Source organism: Grus americana, chromosome 1 (assembly GCF_028858705.1).
Source record: "Grus americana isolate bGruAme1 chromosome 1, bGruAme1.mat, whole genome shotgun sequence".
NCBI classification, from domain to species: domain Eukaryota; kingdom Metazoa; phylum Chordata; class Aves; order Gruiformes; family Gruidae; genus Grus; species Grus americana.
This window is the reverse complement of record NC_072852.1, coordinates 24,707,534-24,727,230: the sequence shown is the minus strand read 5'-3', so window position 1 is coordinate 24,727,230 and position 19,697 is coordinate 24,707,534. Positions and strand designations below refer to the sequence as shown.

General features: G+C 42.0%; 2 protein-coding genes across 3 annotated transcripts in view; both read left to right on the top strand.

Moving 5' to 3' along the window:
• Positions 1 to 5,510, top strand: part of SPAM1 (sperm adhesion molecule 1) — a 41,531-nt gene extending 36,021 nt beyond the window's left edge. Inside the window, exons 4-5 of one of the 2 annotated variants that reach the window (XM_054812627.1) lie at positions 87 to 176; positions 2,081 to 5,510. In XM_054812627.1, the coding sequence (XP_054668602.1) occupies positions 87 to 176; positions 2,081 to 2,737 (747 nt within the window). In that variant the 3' untranslated portion in view covers positions 2,738 to 5,510. The remainder of the gene's footprint in view (positions 1 to 86; positions 177 to 2,080) is intronic. The other variant, XM_054812626.1, reaches the window with a different exon arrangement.
• Positions 5,511 to 11,915: 6,405 nt separating this feature from the next.
• The window catches only part of LOC129201405 (ADP-ribosylation factor-like protein 8B), a 29,171-nt gene continuing 21,389 nt past the window's right edge, over positions 11,916 to 19,697 (top strand). The window contains exons 1-2 of the mRNA XM_054812629.1: positions 11,916 to 12,298; positions 18,214 to 18,294. Coding sequence (XP_054668604.1) covers positions 12,110 to 12,298; positions 18,214 to 18,294 — 270 coding nt within the window. The 5' untranslated portion in view covers positions 11,916 to 12,109. The remainder of the gene's footprint in view (positions 12,299 to 18,213; positions 18,295 to 19,697) is intronic.

Sequence of the window (19,697 nt, the reverse complement as noted above, 5' to 3'; positions counted from 1 at the left end):
TATGTAATTTACTATATGCATTATACCTTTGGCCTTATGTGATAGCTTACTCACATTAGTATGATTCCTTGCACATTTCCCCTCAGGATGACCTGGTAAATACCATCGGAGAATCTGCTGCACTGGGTGCTTCTGGAATTGTGATCTGGGGTGATATGAATTTAACACAAAATAAGGTATGCCAGATTAATTACTATATGACATTTTTAAAGAGCAATAAAGTGAATAGGATATAAAGCATTATGATTACTTACATCATATCTTCTACTTTTAAAATGATGACTGCATATTGCCAGCAGTCTTCTCGAGTCAAAAAACAAGCACATATGAGGCTTACAAAGATTGTCCTTGACCACACAGAACAAGAGTTCAAGCTCTCAAAGTATCAGTGCTGTCTCTGAGTAACTGGACAAGCTACCATGATAACTGTAGGCAAGTTAGCACTTGTTCAGTTAATTTAAGGAAATAATTCCTATATCTTCATTACAATCCAGTCATGAGGTACAGAAAAAATTACTTGTGCTTGCCCAGAACAATTTTTAAAAGACTTTTCTGCTTTTTAAAGTGGTGCACTTAGCAATTATATTTAAAGCACTAGGAGGAGTCAGTCTGAAATTTCAGCTCTAGCCTGTTCTGTGTGTTCTAAGTAGTACTTTGATTAAATTCATTGTAAGAAAGATATGAGTCAGAGGAGGAAAAAAAATCCAATTTGTTTTAGGAAGGTCAAATACATAGTTTGAGAAACACTGTTATAAGGATGTTCAAATAAATCTTTCAAACTAGCTAATTCAAACCCAGGCAAGTTAGATATAAAAAACTATTGTATGGGAAGGCTCTTCTGAAGTCTTCCAAGAGCATAGAATTGAAATTCTTCAGCACTGCTTGGCCTCCTGTCAGAGAAAGCATGGCCAATAAACCTCCACAGCTCTTGAGGGGTCAAATTCCCCAAAGCATCCTACTTTGACTTCTTTTTGTATGTGTCTGCCTTCAAGAAAGCGTATCACTTGCACCTGAAGCTTTTTTGCCCATTACTCAATACCAGAACATAGACGAGCAACAACTTTTATTGCCTGAATTTTGAGATTTGTGTGAGCAAACAGAACTTTCCACAGCCCAGTCAGACTCTGTATTTGTGCACTAATCGCACCTTTTTTTCCACAGCTATCACAGTCAGTAGCCCTTCAGCAATGAAATATTACTGTGAGCCTCACTTCTGCAAGAATTGCATCAACCAAAATTTCTAGGCAAGGTTTTTATATATACTTAAAAGAAAAATAAAAACCCCACAGATACCTCAGATTCACTGAAGTGATCTCCATGGGTGTAAATATTAGCTGTATCTATAGAATCATAGAATCATAGAATCTTTAAGGTTGGAAAAGACCTCTAAGATCATCAAGTCCAACTGTCTTGTGCTATTAGGCAAATGCCCTAAGGAGACATAGCATCAGAAACAAAGAGAGAGTTCCCAAAGCCTCTGGTTATTAAATTGCACCATGCATACACAGAATATATGCCAACTTCATGATCAATTGGAATGATCAGTTCTCTTAGCATGCTTTCAATTTGACCACCCTCCCAAAATGCTTTCCATTCAAAAATGCCATGAAAGCTCCTTACTCCTGCAGCTTAGCTATTCAGGTCAGGGGAAAATTGAAGAGTCTCACAGAGATGATTTGATAGGAAAATTATTTGTTCAGGCTCAAGAAGTGAGGTTTATTTTTTTTTTCAAGATCCCTTCAAACCATTCAAGACATACAAAGGAACTTCAATCCTTCATGTAACTTCTTTAAATACATCTGATTCAATGACATGAAATATACAGATAAAATGAAAGCTTAAAGTCATCTGGTTTCTGATACAAGTGCTTTTCATAACATCTCCAGCAACCACCCAACATAGATTTGCTGTGATCCTTGAACTATATAGCAACTTCTCAGATAAAATTTCTTCCAAGTTACAACTATTATCAAAACCTCAGGAGAAACATTCATAGATATCCACTACTGTACTGTTATTAGAAGACAGCATTTTAATGATTTCTGTACTAAACTACGTAGATACGATGTTCTTTTCACAGAACACCTGTAGAACTCTGGACAACTACCTTAGGAGGACTTTGACCCCGTACCTCATCAATGTCACGATGGCAGCCAGAATCTGTAGCCAAGTGTTATGCCAAGACTCTGGTGCTTGTGCACGGAAAAAATGGAATTCCAGTGACTATCTTCACTTGAACCCTGAGAATATTGTCATTCAAATGACAAAGGATGGAAAATACACTCTGCAAGGGCAACCAGCATTTCAGGACCTGCAAACATTCATAGAAAAATTTGATTGCCACTGTTACGCAGGGCACAGTTGTGAACCTAGAACTGATATAAATGACATCCACTACCTCCGTGCTTGCATTTCAGAAGATATTTGCATTCAGCTATCCTCAAATTCACTTTCTAATATAGAAGCCTCTGAAGAAAAGATCCTGTCTAACAGAACTGTATTTTCATTTACCTCTCAGAATAAGGTGACATTATCTACACATCCTGAAATAGATTTCCAATCTACCTTTGGAAATAATATACTCAATACAACAACTGCAGAATATAGCACTGTCACAGCTGCCACTAGATATGATTTAGAAGCAAATGACACTCGTACTTTCAGTAATTCTTCATCCTATAAGATAAGGATGTTTAATCTGTTTTGTTTAATTCTAATTTTGAGAACCTTAATATAAATGACCCACAAAAGTGAGAATATTCTTTTCCCTGTCTGTGTTTGAAATTCTAAAGGGTTTATTTACAAAGAGAAATCATTCCTGAAAGGCATATGGTCTTATCTGTATCAGGTAACTTTTTCTATTCCATAGGTGACACTTCAGCTTGAATGTATTTCTTCAGTTTAGTTCTATAAACTACTATTTGTGCCAAAGATATACTGGTCTGTATATACTGATTATACCATATGAAAGGATAATCCAGAATAAGGAATATTTTTTTACAGTTTACATTTTTAACAGTTATATTTGGAAAAAAAAAAGTTCATAATGCTGTTTTGTATACTTCAAGTTAAGCCAGTTAAATACATCTCAACCTGGATTTCATTGAGTCTCAGCAGTCAACAGGTTTGATGTTCTATACAGGAATTAATTTCATTCCATATGAAAATTAGGTCTTAAAAATATTTGGCTTAACTTTAGATCAGTGGGACTTTGCAGCATAAAATTTATCTGATTAATGTAATGTTTTTCCACTTTTCACAATATCTACAGGGACACTGTGTTTTTTCTTTTAATTAAATATATTCATAACTCTTCAAAAGGTTCTAACTTTAATGTAAATGTTGACTTCAAATATTACAGCTTCATTATTTAAAATTGGAGCTGTAGTGGTTTATCCTTCTTTCTTTCTTCTCCTCTTCTTCTCCCTAGCCCTCCCCCTTATTTCAGATGTCCCCTCCTTGGCTTTCAGTTGTTTCGTCTGGCCGGTACTCACACCTCATCTGATCTGCGGCAGCACTCCCTACCGGCACTGGTCACCAGTCCTAGTTTCTCCGTCCAGCCATTCCCAGCAACTGGACAGGACTGTCTGTGCCATTTGGTGAGAAGCCTGTAAGCGTGGGACTTTATGCCTGTTTCCTCAGCACCCTCTTTGGTGGAAACCCTCTTTTGGTTTGTTCCTTAGGAAAACCCAGCAGCGGATGCTGCAAGATGCAGTGATGCTGGGGACCTGGGACTCCCTTTTTTCACTTCCAGTGCCCCTGATCCTCAATCTCAGGACCACCTTTTTAATCCAGTCTGCCGACAGAACTATTTGCTTAATATTATTTCATTGCCAAAAGCAGCATTAAAGTAGCAGAGATGATACCTCAGAAGAAAACTACTCTCAGTATCATATCAAGAGTCTAGTTATGATTTACACATAGTCATTTTAAGCATTTAGAAGCAATTAACTGCAGTTTATTTGATAAAATAACCTTTTCAAATTATTACGTAGGATGCTTAATAGACGGCTGGACTTCTGGTGGGTGAAGAGTGGCTGCTGGCATGGATAGATTAAAAAAGTCTCCCTAGAGCTAGGCGTGATCTGCATAAATAAATCACCACCTCCCACAGATACAACCTGCCTCACTAATGGAAATACCTGGCATTTCAATATAGTAGCCCTTTATTTACGAAAAGTTCATGTCATAATCTAGCAGAAAACACATATTATATCCATTGACTTTGAATTTTCAGGTTGTCAGTCGTAACAGACGTGCAGAAAAATAGATGAAGCCTTTAGATCTAACATGGAGAAATTACGTTTTATGGCCTTTGGACAGCAAGTTATCAAGAGGAAGTGACAATTTTCTCATCGCAGTTATGGTGTTGAGTCTAAAAGTCAAAGCTATTTCTGCCATTAATGTTCCAAGTAGAATCATGAATAAAATATATATATATATGTGAAGCAGACTGTCTGGCACAAAAGAAGCCAGTTGGTTTTGATCACCTCTGTAAAAACGTGTTTTTTTCACTGCAGCTTTGATATTGCTTATTTGATCTTGGGTAAACAAAAGCCGTGGTATCATAATTCCTGTACCTGAGGTCCCTCCCTTTCACAGTGCAGTTGTGATAACTATCAAAGGGTTTCTAAAAACTGGAAACATCACTGGTAATGCTTTATCATATGATGTATGACTTATATGAAGTTCTATTTTTTCAGCAGAATGCTTTAACATGGCTAAAATTTTATGTTGGCACACAGAGTCCTAGTTTACAGGCTGCACTGCTTTGTTAAATGTTTGGCAAAGTTTCCTGAGGTTAGGCTTGTTTGTATCTAGCACTTTGAAAGACTCTGGATCTGTAGCACTTTGTGATAAGAGAGCTTACAGGTTCACAAAATCTACAAGTCTTGCCATAAATATTTTTGACTATCAGCAAAGTAACAGCAAGCAGAGCATTTGTGACGGGGAAAGCGTGAAATCACCAGAAAAGGAGGATGAGAAGTTAAAATCACACAAGAGTTGAGACACAGCACCCAGGACCTCCCAGGAAACACAGAGGAATTGAACTGCGAATGTGAAAGAGTGAAGCACTACGGAATGTGGACAGACCAGTCTCTTCCCATTCAACAGATTTTATCTACCTGGCAGTTAATACCAACAACCTTTCCCGGAGGGCTGCTGTATAGATATGTTAGATTACACCTATCCATCTGATCCCATCTCTTTTTTCTTGAGAGCAGCCAGGACCAGAAAAGTAAAAGGAGGGTTAGAGGAAAGCAGATGCAATAAACTATCCACAGAAATGTGTCTTCCTAAGCGCCACCCATCAATAGCTATCTGTCTTGTGCCCTGATGGACAATGCTTTACCAGCCACCTTTCGAATGTTCATTTGGGATATTTATGTTACCTACATGTATCTGCAATTCAGGCTTTAAATCCTACTAACTTCTTGTCATAGTCAGATTCAGGCCAGCTACCTGCTGTGTAAAATTACAGTATTTTCCAAATATATTATTTTGCTCTGTATTATATTTTGTCTTGCCTGTATTCTGTTAGAGTCACCATGGTGTCAGCGAGTCCCCATGGAGTAAGGTAGGAAAGAAGAAGGAAAATGGGTGCTACACCTTCCGTTGCTGGTGACTATCTTACGTTCATAGCCAAATTTGTATTCTCCTAAAGCAGAGACCCCCCAAAAAAAATTCACCTTCCATTCACTGCATTTCCTTTAACCATTACTTGTCTCTGTAGCATTATAGTTTCAGTTTTTGATGTTCTTTTATTTTTCTAAAGATTAAATACAAGAGGAACATTCATTTAACTTTGATTGCCATTCATTATTTTGTACTTCTCCCATCCAGGCAGAATTCAGGCTGGCAGTACTCAGGGACTGGGAGATGCTAAAAGGGGCTTGATGAAGTGGTCTAAATGAAAGTCATTTACCTCCAGTGCTCTCCTTCAACATCTAGAAATTCTGCTAAAATTTTAATTGAAATTCTGCTTCTCTATCTGAAGAATCTGGATCTTGTTTATTGTATTGCTTATTCTGGGACACCCATAGATACTGGCACTTTTAAGAGATGCCTATTGGCACTTACAGAATCTGAACAGAAATGAAATCATACTTTAGTCCCTGCCTTGCAGTTTCTTGCTTCTGTATTAAAAGTAAGAACATGGAGACAGATTTTGAGAGATGGGCCAATAAGACCACTTTGTAGACAGCCTAGGACATGACTAGCATCCCAAAGAGTCCAGCAAAATTTGCTTTAATGCCTGTACCACACTGGGACACCCTGTTGTATATGTATCAGCAAAGTATTGTGTGGAAGATTTCAGACTTGTGCAATGTGCACTAGACAACTCCCAGGCACAGATTAGATTTGTACATGTACCTATCCATCACTTTTCAATACAAACAAGACAGCAAAGACAGTTACATAATTTTAAAACATATTCAGTTACGGAGCATTGCTGACCTTTTTAAGAAGACAACTAAATTCCGTCCTTCAAGCATACACACTTACAACTTACTTGAAAGGTTTTTTAGTGTGCGCGTGCAAGCCCCTTGCACTAGCAGATGCCCATTCTTCCAAAGCAAAACAGCCTGCAAAATTTGGATCTGAGATTTCAAGAGAGAGTCATGAGTTATATTCCAAAGAGTAGCATTGATACAAAACAGTGTTTATTGCATGGCTTCAAAAAGAAATTACTGCTTTATTTAACAATGACTTCATCTTTCTTAAAGAAATTCCTTTTTTGTTGTTCGATCTTGGCAGTTTTTTTCCTGTCCTACTGAAAACCATTGTATAGGTCACTGGAAACAGATTCAAAAAGCTTCTTGGTCTAACTCCATCCCTTAACACTTCTAAATGTTTCCTGATGTATGGCTATCCCAGACCCTTCTGTCTGTTTTTCTGGAAAGAGTCCACTGAAATTTAACCAAGCATCATGGTATTTTTCTTTATGATGATAGTCATGTAAACATGCGGTATTCAAGATCAGTCCTAAGTTTCTGTGTATACCAGTCAAGGATCAGGGTCTTTAGAGAACAGTTCCTTCATGTAGGTGTTCTGAACCTTTCACAGCTACTTTTCACTGACAGTGGTACTCAGAACTGCAAAATCTTCCTGCATTTGTTGTCTCCTTGTTACATATGAGAAAGTAAAGGGCAAGGAGGTAAAGGGCACCTATCAATACTGGCATCCTTAAGGGAGTAACTTTGGATTTCATTATGTTCACTAATGTGTTACCACCATCATGGTGTATTGATTATAGTTCTCCAGGCCAGTAGTAATTAGATGACATTTTTCAATGTATGCTTGTATGTCCCTTAGTTTTTAACTGATAAGGTATTTACTGATTAGTAATCAGACACAAACAGACTATGAAAATTAATGTGAATCACTACTTTATATATTCAGCCAACATTTTGTTTCTGTGCACACAATTCCAGAGCGTCGTGTTCAGCGGCATATATATGTGGACATCAGACGATATGCAGTCACTCTTCTCTGCCTTTGTTTTCATCTCAGAAAATATATTTATTCAACAGAACTTCAAGATCCTGCAGAAGAAATATACCATATGTTGGCAGTCTCCTTCTGGAGCACACTGCTCCCTCAGGCTACTAGCAGGTTGAGACAAGATGATAGCTTGCCAGTGATGATTTCCTGAGGCAGGGACCTAACAACCACCCATTTAAAGGGAGGCTAAGGGCACCCTGCAGTCCCATAACGATAACATTGTTAATGTCACAACAAAGCACAAAGCACCAAGTACCTTACTGCTGGGACAGCTAGTGATTAAGGGTGCTGGACTAACAATAGACTCAGTCTGTCTGTAAATCCTATGCATTGTTTCAGTATGTGCTGCATATACCAAATTGAGGTATCCACAACAGCAGACTTCTGAGTTAAAAACCTTTATCTGCCCCACTCTGCCGGTGTAACAATCCTTACAGAAATCCTTTTTCTCCAGCCAGCAGAGGGCACGGATGATGCACACAGACACTGGTGGGTACGTTGCAACACTTTCACTGAAAAGTTCAATGCAGTCTTTCTATTCTCTTTAGCAAGGCAGCTGCTTGACTCTGGCCTACAACAGAAGGCTACTCTCACACTAATGCAGTGCCTCATTAGCAGAAAAGATGTACAGATTATTCTACAGGGTTTTTTTTTCCCAAACACCTGGTATATCAGGACAAACCTGAAAATACCGGAGATATCACCTCGTCTTGTGCTCTCCTCTCTGGAGATTTCATTCAGCTGAAGGCTTCTTCTCATTAAGATCTTCAACTGTCACTAAAATCCATGCTTAAACTACAGATAACGTGATCTGATCTCTTTGGTAGTACTCCGAACTAGGGATGTGGGTCCCAAACATCTTGTTTCTCCCCAAATGTGGAAATACCTGGATATGCAGGTCGAGGGAGGTGATCCTGCCCCTCTACTCCGCGCTGGTGAGACCCCACCTGGAGTACTGTGTCCAACTCTGGGGGTCCCAGTACAAGAGAGAGATGGAGCTGTTGGAGAGAGTCCAGAGGAGGGCCACGAAGCTGATCAGAGGGCTGGAGCACCTCTCCTATGAGGACAGGCTGAGAGAGTTGGGATTGTTCAGCCTGGAGAAGAGAAGGCTCCGGGGAGATCTAATTGCGGCTTACCAGTACCTGAAGGGGCCTACAGGAAAGCTGGAGAGGGACTGTTTATCAGGGAGTGTAGTGACAGGACAAGGGGTAATGGGTTTAAGCTGAAGGAGGGTCAATTTAGATTAGATGTTAGGAAGAAATTCTTTACCATGAGGGTAGCGAGGCACTGGAACAGGTTGCCCAGAGAAGTGGAATTCTCATCCCTGGAAGTGTTCAAGGCCAGGTTGGATGGGACTTTGGGCAACATGGTCTACTTGAGGGTGTCCCTGCCCGCAACAGGGGGGTTGGAACTACATGATCTTTAAGGTCCCTTCCAGCACAAACCATTATATGATTCTATGATTCATTCTAAGTTTTGCTGACCACGTATTTATAGCATCACCACCACTGTCATCTGAAATGTAAGATCCATTGTTATAAACTTTTATAGCACAAATAAGTCTCTGCAATCGAGTAAGTTGCTTTACTATCGCTTCTAAGACAGAGCATTTGGAAGACTCAATAAGCTAGGTGCTGCATGGGTCCATAACACTGCTAAACGGTCCTGAAGTGTGAAAATCTCAGTAGACAAGACAGAAAAGTGAAACTACTTTATCAGTGGTTAAATGTTTCCCAGAAAGATTAAATGGCTTGTTTACAGTCACATGGGATAATGAATTGTGGCTGCCTGTGCCCCAGCTCAGGCTTTTCGCTACAAGAACAAATGTCCTCTGAGCTGCTAGCTGTAGCAAGGTAGCAATATTTTTACAAACAATATTCTATTACTAAACTATCTGCAAAATAAAGAATTGCCTTTCATAATCATATCATTTTGCAAAAGATATAACAGATTTTCGAACAATATAATAGATCTGTGAACTCGGACAAGCCCTCCAAGACTTTTTCATATATTATAGTTTGAGCCCCTAGACACTGTAAAAGACTTCAGTCAGTGTACAGCTTAATTAATGTTTTAGAATTTACCTGCCCATCCTCTGCTGGCCTTTTATGAGGACATGACTGAAATGGATTTTTTTAGAATATGTTACTGTATCTGCAATATATTGTTTTTTTAAGCTTCCATCACTATGAGCCTTAAGCACTAGTACATAATTTAAAAATTCTTGCAAAAATTCTTGCAAAAATAGAGACTACTCAATTTTATGTGAGTTTTGCCCCATGCAGCAATTAGAACTACTTCATTCCCAGAAACTACTCTCACAAATGGACTGTCTGTATTCCACACATCGCCAGCTGGGTGATATGTGGAGGTTGGAGAAATTGTTATATTTTTCAGTTTTAAGGCAGCCAGAAACATTTCACCTATTCAATCAAAATTTGATAATTACTTTGGCTCAAACAAGTTTTTTAAAATAACAAGATACATAGCAGAAAAATAATAGTGTTTTGCCTGTGAATTGTTTCCTGGTCCTTTTACCCATCCAACCAGAATAACCCATTTCCTCAACATCAGCTTTTCCACCCATGTCTCCAGTGATCCCCCCAGTTATGTTGACCATAAATGATAACTGGCTGGCAAATTTGTGACTGCTGGCTGAGACGAGGATGTACCTATGTATCATACGGCCATCAGGGCTGCTACTAAGGGGCAAGTAAAACAGCAGCGTTCTGCTACACTCTCCTTCAATGCAGGATCTGATTAGGTTCCTCTCTTTCACCATGCCACCAATTTTCAAGAAACTTTGAGAGCTGTACTATGCTCTGAAACTGCTGAAGACACCATCACTACCTCAGTTTTAAGAGTGGCATCCAAAATTCTGACTCTAACTCAAAACACCAATGCTAGGGAATAGTATTAGGACAAAGGGACTACACGCATCAAGGGCAGCACCTTATGCTACTGGGAAAAAAAAAAAGCCTCTTTTTGTTTGTTTGGGAGTCGCCACTTAAATGTATCTGCTTTCCTCCAGATTTTATATTAAGTAATGAAAAATAATTCCCTAACATTACCATTGGATGGCAGGGCAAGCTCCAGTGTCCAATTTCCTTCTGAAAATGTTCAATTAAATTTACAAGGGTAAATAAATGAATATCTGTAAAAAAATCTTAGAATTAATCTATGAGTCATTTTGACTGTATACAACCAGGGCATGAAAAAGCATCAAGTTTTTCACCTTTACAGCTAGCTCAGAACCAATTGCTCTTGACAGAAAAGTCAGAAGAGCTTCCAGTTTTTGTGGTCTGACTGACGTAACTAGTGAGGTTTGTCACAAATTGCATTATCTAAAATGTTGAATTATGTCTCTAAAAAGAGCACGAAAAACAAATTTCAAAATGTTTTAATGAATTTGCTATGTTTCAATAGTAGAAGTATCCATACTAAATTTTTGAAATGCCTTGTTTATACCTGTATGAAAATCCTTCATCAACCAATACCACCACCATTGTAACCTTCTAAAGCATCACGTATAATTTCAGTGTCAACTTCAGAGACTGGCAGATGGATCCAGGTTAAGTGTTAGCTCTGTACTTATGGGGAAAACGAGCCTTTCTCTAATGCTGTGTGGCAAGACTGTACCCTAAAATGTCACCTATCCGGTGCAGGCAGCAGACTCCTGGTGAAGTGGCATGGCCTGTCATTGCCCGCTATACAAAACCACTGTCACAAGTGTCTCTTGTTCAGACAAGGCAACATGCTGAGAGAGACTCTCCAAAAACTGGCAGAGAAGAACCCAAATAAAGCCATGGTAAGCCCTGGATCTGAAAGCCCGTTCCTACAAGATGAAAAATTCAAGAAGAGTTTCATGGGAAGAGTGGAGGTCCTAGGGGTGTGAGAACTGCCATCACTAGAGGTTAAGCACCTACAAAATCGATCCTGTCGAGACTAAGTCCACCAACTCTCCTAGGCCAGTGCTGCACACGGAGCCCCTGGCCATCTGTTGCTGGGTGCGGGGAGCTGGACAGGCAGCCCGTGGCGGCAGACCTACGCCGGGCCGCCCCATCGGGCCACACTGCCGCCAGGGACCAGCTGTTCACCTCACACGGTCCCCGCGGTGCTACATCCGCCTATCGCGGTGCCCGGAGCCACCCTGGGGCTAGCGGTGCCTGCATGCGACCACCTCAGGCCCTTAGAACCCCCGGAACGCCCCTCCGCTTGCCGCTCCGGGCCGGGGCCCGGCCCCGCCCGCCATTTCGTGTGGGAGCCGCCCCGCCCGCTCCCCGCTGCGGACGCGGCTCCGTCACCTCACCCGACGGACACCTCCCCGCCCGCCCCGATCAGCGCCCGGCCCTCACTCACGCTCGCCTGCCCGGGCCCCCCGCAGGGCGCCCCCGCCGCTCCCCCGCCCCCGGCCGGGCCCAACCCAGCCCAGCCCAACCAAACCCCTCCCTGTCTGCAGCAAGTGGCAGCGGGAGAAGGGCGGTGGCGCCATCACGTGAGGGCCCTGCCTGGCGCTCGGCTCCCCGCGCAGCCTTGCCGCCGCCGACCCCCGGCCCCGTCCCGAGCACCGCCGCCGCCTCGCCTCGCCTCGCCCCGCGCTCCCATGCCCAGCAGCGAGGCGGTGCCGCTGGGGCTGGGCGCCTGCCGCAGGTCAGGGGCGCTGGCCGGGATGCTGGCGCTGGTGGCGCGGCTGCTGGAGTGGCTGCGCTCGCTGTTCTGGAAGGAGGAGATGGAGCTCACCCTGGTGGGGCTGCAGTACTCGGGCAAGACCACGCTGCTCACCGTGCTGGCGGTACGCTGCCGCGGCCCGGCCGCCCGCCGGCCAGGTGCAGGGGCAGGGCGGCGGCGGGGGGCGCTCAGGGCGGCGGCCGGCGGGAGGTGGGGGGGGTCGCTGCGGGCGGTGAGGCGGGGGGCGGCGGCCCGGCAGTCTGGCGTGGCTGGAGGGGACCGCCCGCCCAGAGCCGGCCGCTTCGCGTCGCTTCCCCCGGCAACAAGTGCGGGCTTTGCCTCCAGGGCCTGCGGTGAGGCCGTCTCCTGTGGTGAGGTCCCGAGGCGCGGCGATGCGCTGCGAAGGGCGGGGGGGGGGGGGGGCGGGCGGGCGGGGGGCTTGGGGCAGCTCTTGCAACCTGGAGAATTTCACAGCAGGCTCAAATGGGTGTGAAATTGTCCTAAGAGGGAGAGAGAAAATGTCTCCTGTATCTGACTGCAAACCGTGCCCCCTCTCAAAGCAGATTCCTGGGCCCCGGCTCTTGCCCGTGATTCAGAGTTGGCTTTTCACGGCCAGTGTATCCCAAAATAACTGTATTGTGCATCCTCTAAGGCCACAACTCCCCTGTCACTGAATTCTCCCCTCCCATCAGTTGCGTCAGTATTAATGCCTCCCACAATTCCTTGATAACTCTCCCAGCATTCAAGCCTGATCTTGGCATTCCCTTCCCACTGTCACCATGGCCTTGCAGCCTTGTTCCTCTCTAATGCTGACACCTGCCCCTGGACATTTTCCATTTTGTCACCATGCTGAAGTACATTCCTCACCTTTGTTTGCTATGCTCTCCGCCCTTCTGCATTTGAGTCCATCCCGAAAATTTAATTCCCATTGGAAGATGGAAACAAATACATGTTAAATATGGTTAGTGCTAATCATGAAACTTCTCAACGCATACCCTTTTCTGCAAGGTGGTCGCTGTTGTTAGATGTATTGCAGCTTCACCTGCCATGAGATGCGGGCTTTCAGGTCTTTAGTCCTTATCCTGAAAAGTTACTGGATCAAGAATCAAAACCAGACTGGGAGGTGTATTGCCTAAAGTCAAAGAGATTGACACAATGATGAATCATAAAATCATAGAATGGTTTGGAAGGGACCTCAAAGATCATCTAGTTCCAAGCCCCCTTCCATGGGCAGGGACACCCTCCACTAGACCAGGCCATCCAATCTGGCCTTGAACACTTCCAGGGAGTGGACATGAATATGAATATATGATACTTGTTCTTTGCTTTCATATATGATTATGAATTAAGGAAAAATAGGAGAATAGTGTGAATTAAGAAGTAGGGAGAGAGGAGAAAAAGGAATGGGGTAGAGGGAAAGTACAGAGAGCAATGAAAGTATGTGCTGGGAGACATTAGCAATCAATAAACAGAAAATGTTTATGGAACTGTTTTTTTAGTTTGTTAGGCACTCAGGCAGTCTTGGTAATATGGGCCTCAGCACTTGTCTTGCCTATTGGAAGTGTTCATTTCCCAAAGGCAGGCTTTGCTGAGAAGGGGGAAAAGGCATGACATTTATATTGCTTCTTGCATTCATTTCATAAATGGAGCAAAGAAGAACACAGCAGTTCAGAGACCTCAGTAACAGTAGTGTGTGGTATTAGACTTTTTCCGTATAACTGTTTGCTCACTTATACTACACCACCAGTGGAATGGCATCATATGTGTTTGTCTCTCTCATGATAATAATCTTGAATACCAGAGCACTGCTGTTACTGCAGGTCTGATTTTGCCAGCAAATGTATTGCTTAAGAATATTCTATCAGGTATCCATGTTTTCTGATTTGGGGAGTGTCACAGATTGCAGGTTTTGTAGCTTTTGGATCTTTCAGTCCAGAAATGACAAAGAAGAGTGGTTGGAGAATTTGGGATTTAGGATAAGGCAATGGATAATCGTAGAATCATTTAGGTTGGAAAAGACCTTTAAGATCATCAAGTCCAACCATTAACCTAGCACTGCCAAGTCCACCACTAAACTATGTCCCAAGTCCACCACTAAACTATGTCCCTAAGCACTACATCTACACGTCTTTTGAGTATCTCCAAGGATGGTGGCTCAACCACTTCCCAGGGCAGCCTGTTCCAGTGCTTCACAACCCTTTTGGTGAAGAAATTTTTCCTAATATCCAATCTAAAGCTCCCCTGGTGCAACTTGAGACCATTTCCTCTTGTCCTATCACTTGTTACTTGGAAGAAGAGACCAACACCCACCTGGCTACAACCTCCTTTCAGGTAGTTGTAGACAGCGATAACATCTCCCCTCAGCCTCCTTTTCTCCAGACTAAACAACCCCAGTTCCCTCAGCCGCTCCTCATAAGACTTGTGCTCTAGACCCTTCACCAGCATTGTTGCCTTTCTATGGACACGCTCCAGCACCTCAATGTCTTTCTTGTAGGGAGGGGCCCAAAACTGAACACAGTACTCGAGGTGCAGCCTCACCAGCGCAGAGTACAGGGGGACGATCACTGCCCTAGTCCTGGTGGCCACACTATTTCTGATACAAGCCAGGATGCTGTTGGTCTTCTTGGCCACCTGGGCACACTGCCAACTCATGTTCAGCCGGTTGTCAGCCAGCACCCCCAGGTCCTTTTCCTCCGGGCAGCTTTCCAGCCACTCTTCCCCAAGCCTGTAGCGTTGCTGGGGTTGTTGTGACCCAAGTGCAGGACCCGTCACTGAGCCTTGTTGAACCTCGTACAGTTGGCCTTAGCCCATCGATCCAGCCCATCCAGATCCCTCTGTAGAGCCTTCCTACCTTCAAGCAGATCAACACTCCCGCCCAGCTTGTTGTCATCTGCAAAATGACTGAAGGTGCACTCGATCCCCTCGTCCAGATCATTGTCAAAGACATTAAACAGAACTGGCCCCAGTACTGAGCCCTGGGGAACACCACTTGTGACTGGCTGCCAGCTGGATTTAACTCCATTCACCACAACTCTTTGGGCCGGGCCATCCAACCAGTTCTTTACCCAGTGAAGAGTGCACCCATCCAAGCCACGAGCAGCCAGTTTCTCCAGGAGAACACTGTGGGAAACGATGTCAAAGGCTTTACTAAAGTCCAGGTAGACAACATCCACAGCCTTTCCATCATCCAATAAGCAGGCCACCTTGTCATTGAAGGAGATCAAGTTAGTCAAGCAGGACCTGCCTTTTGTAAACCTGTGCTGACTGGGCCTGATCACCTGGTTGTTGGTAATAGCTTAGTCTTGAATACAGCTGATACTGGGATGGTAAATAGATGGGGAACTCTGTGTGTGTTTGTGTCTATGTGGCTAGAGTGTGACAAGATGAAAATAACTGTTACAAAATAGTGGCTACTTAAAATACAAACTGCAATGGATCATGAAAACAAACGGTAGGAAATTACTGTTTTTTCCACTTTGTAATAGTATTCAGAGATCCTATCATGGTAACACTGAATAAACACTCTTTGAGAGAGTCTCCTCCCTGAAGAGTTTGAGCCATATTTAGTCTTCTGTTATCAGTGGAAACCTTGAATAAGGTCACTGCCTTTTGCTATGGATATGCACTGGTGTAATGGAGTAGAATCTGGCCCATGGTTGTTGATATGGTAGGGGATAATGACAGTATTCATTGTCAGCTCAATATTCAGCAACATTTAAAGAGGACATTACAAACTTCTTAGCATCAGTTCTTTTCATCTGTCAGGATGTAATCTCTTTTTTACTGAGATATGACAATAAACTTGTTTGCACATCTTGAATATTCACAAAAATAGGTAATTTGTCATGTAAAACTTCCTTAGCAAGCAAAATAGAACAGATTTTTTACTTTATGGTGCTTACAGCACTTGAAACAAAAGGCAGTAATCAGAGCTTTTGGACTAATGCGGGCAAAAGATTCAACATATTACTTTCTTTTCTTCATTGTGTGGGAAAATAAAGAACTATACACATAATACTTTCTTTGTAGCTGTTTCTGTTCAACCAGAATGGAAAATTTTTAGAGGAAAAGACTAAAGACCAGTAAAGGGGACACTAATTCTTTGCATTCTATTCCTAATACCAGAGCAATTATGATGGGGTTTTTTAGTTTTATTTTTGTCTTCCAGTTTGGCATATTACCTATGGTGTAAAATTTGCTGACAGAAGTGGAATCCTGACTTTGTATGAGTTTATGTAAACGATAGCCCCCTGAGTTGGCTGGCTGGTTGTGCTTGAGTATTATGCTACATTCTCAAGTTTTATGTGTTCATATGTGTCTATATGTCTGTCCTTCACAAATAAATGCACTATATATTTTAACAAATTAGGCCGGTACCTGCTACAGGAGATGGTTGCTGATTGGTTTTGTCTTACTCCATCCAATTAAAAACTTCTGTCACTGCTGGGTACATGTATCTGTATAAAACTGCAGGTGCATTTATCTTCACTGTTTTTTTTCTTGCTGCTCTTGACAAGTCACAGAAGCGAGGGAAGAAGAGGAAAAAAAAAAGAGACTTTCAGAAACAAAAGATGGGGAAGATATATAGTGCAGAATTTAACGAGAAGGTTCCCATAGGTAAGGTTGAACAAGTAATTGATGGAAGTTGTTTCTTGCCTGAAGGGTCTAATTCCAAACCCCAAAATCTTAGGAGAGGATCAAGTAACTGTCAAAGGTTATACAGCTTTTAAAGTCCCTGATTAAAAATAATTAATCTTAGTTTGTGAACACAAACTGGAGGCATAGTTTATTCTCACTCTGCCACAAGCAGTGAAGAGAAAAGTTGCAGAAAGCATACAGAGACCAGCAATAGCACTAGGGGTAGCTGGTGGCAATGTGTGCTCTGTGAAGCACGTAGCTGTTCCAGGGCACCCTGAAGCTCTGATCATCTGCTTCTCAGATGGGAAGGACCTGTTGGAGCATGCTTGCTTCCCTCCTTGTCCACATACTCCTATTTTCTTCCAAAAAAAACCCAGGGCACATGGGATGATGAGGTGGGTGAAGGGAATATGGGCAGATAGATATGGAAGGGCAATGGCAAGTCCAGAAGGTCCTGCCCCCTCTCTGGATGACTGGAAAACTGGGACTACTGTGTGTGTTGCAGAGAGTGCCTGGGTCTTTGTATAGACATAACTCTTAAGTAACCATCTGCATATCTTAATGCACCATGCCTAGGAGACACAATACCTTATTAATGATACATTTTGAAAATGAATAATGAGTTATCTACTTCGATCTGAGTTTCACCTTTCTCCTCAAAAGCTGTCTTCTGTAGCGGGTAGATGTGTGTAAGGTTCACGTTGGCAGGATGACAGGCATCTGTATTGTAAAAATAATTCTCTGAACTGGGAGAGGAGGCAGCACTTTGGTTTTGTGTTTTGGGTTTTTGCTGCGCTGAGTTAGTACCTTGTACTTTTCTGTCTTAATGGTGTTCTCTTAGCTTCCACAGCAGGACTCCTCTGCTGACATCTGCTCAGAAGGAAAGAGTCCACATGGAGTACTCTCTACATGAGTACTCCTTCACTATTTATTATATTTGGAGTTAAATCATTGGTAACAGTAGTGTGAAACTACAGGAAAAAATCCTGGTATAGTCAATTTTATCATACTTTATCGTATTGGGGGTTGGACTAGATGACCTTTAAAAGTCCCTTCCAACCCAAAACATTCTATGATTCTATGATTCTATGATTCAATGATTCTGTATTTTCACCGTGCTGCTTTCTGGTTTGCTGAAGGATCAGATGAAGAATTATCCGAAGTCTCGTGGTTTCTGGGGTGATCATTGTCACTGAGGAGAATAAAAGATCATTTAAAGGGGCTGAAATGAACAGTCTTCCTTGGTGTGACAATGCATTAATTGAAGTGCTGGCCAGTGCTCTTGCGGAAAATTAATGTGATACTTTACTGTGTTGTAAAATAAAATTTTTACATTGCAAATGAGAAATTTATCTGCTTTGTATCAGCTATTTTATAATAAATATTTTTTTTGTATTCTAGTCAGGGCAGTTCACAGAAGATATGATTCCTACAGTAGGCTTCAACATGAGAAAAATAACGAAAGGAAACGTTACCATAAAGGTAGGTGTGCATGTTTGAATTAATACAGAGCGAATAACTAATAGACAAAGTGATTTCAACTTGCAATGTGAAAGCGTAGAAAGTTTCTTTTAAGATGATAGGATCATTTATCTGTTTTTCTAGTTAAATAACTTTTTTAAAGCATATAGTCATATATTTCTCTGTTATATTAATCTGTTTGATTTCATTATATCCATGCCAAGCAGAAGCTTTTTTGCACTCTTTTGGGTTAGAGAGGTCATAAAATTTGTAGATATTAAGGGAGCTGAGTTGCCTTCTGGAGGTGCCTCGCCTCTTCTCTCTGCTTCTCACAACTGTAAGTGAAATCTTAAGCAACTTCATTCCTAACTTAGGCATCTCAGCAGAGTGTGGTTTAGCTCACATATTAGCTATACAGAAATAGAACATCTAACGTAAGTCAGTTGTCAGGGATCCATCTCTTAGGCCTATAGAGAAATACAGATGATACCAATTTGGTTGTGATTCATGCCATAGGCATCAAAATAGACATAAATCCCTCCAGTAGCATTAAGGCACTCTCTGATTATGAAGGGAGCCTGGTTGATCAGTCTAGATCGAATTCATAACTTCTGTCTAAAAGTAGGTAAAGGGAATATAGTTTTTTGCCTTTACCTTGACTTTTCCCTCCTTTTCCTTAATTTTATCTCCTTTTTCCCTCAGTCCTAATCTTTTTCCTCTGGTTTCATGTAACTTATAAACCTAGGAAGAATTTTCTGAGATAACCTGCAATGTGAATATAAACAGTTGTTAACTGTCTACCCACTTGCTCTAAACAGTGAGCAGGTAAAGGGTGGTAAAAGGGATAATTGATTTCTGTTGGTTGGGAAATCTTAAAGCTGAACTAAAATATGCTAAAGTGACCATAGTGTTATAAATCCTGTGACTGGCTGTTTCTGGTCTTAGTATCTTGCTATACTTTGTCAAATTTTCACATGACTGTAGGGCCTTCAGGGGTACATTTCACTTGTGTATCTACTTCTGTTATAAGCCTGCAGAATAATCAATAGGTTGCTTTACAGCTGCTCATATGTTACAGTGCCTAATAAGCCAGGCTTTTGAAATCTATTGAAATGGAAAGTCTAATGTCACCTAACTATTTCCTCTCATCACTTCAACCCTCCTTCCTGTATACCATCTTGAAATTCATGCCAGGTTTGGCTGAAATAAAAACTCTTAATATTACTTATGATTTGGTCTGATTTTAATTTCCCAGGAAATTTTGGCAGATTGCCAAAAGTAAATGATGGTGAGTATCTTAAAACTAGCTCCACAGTAAAAGACTTAAAAGGAAAATGGAATAAAATGTAAAATGGAGTAAAAGTAAAGTGGAGAGGAATCATTATTGCCTTGGTAACCTCAACTTTGTGACTTTGAGCATGATC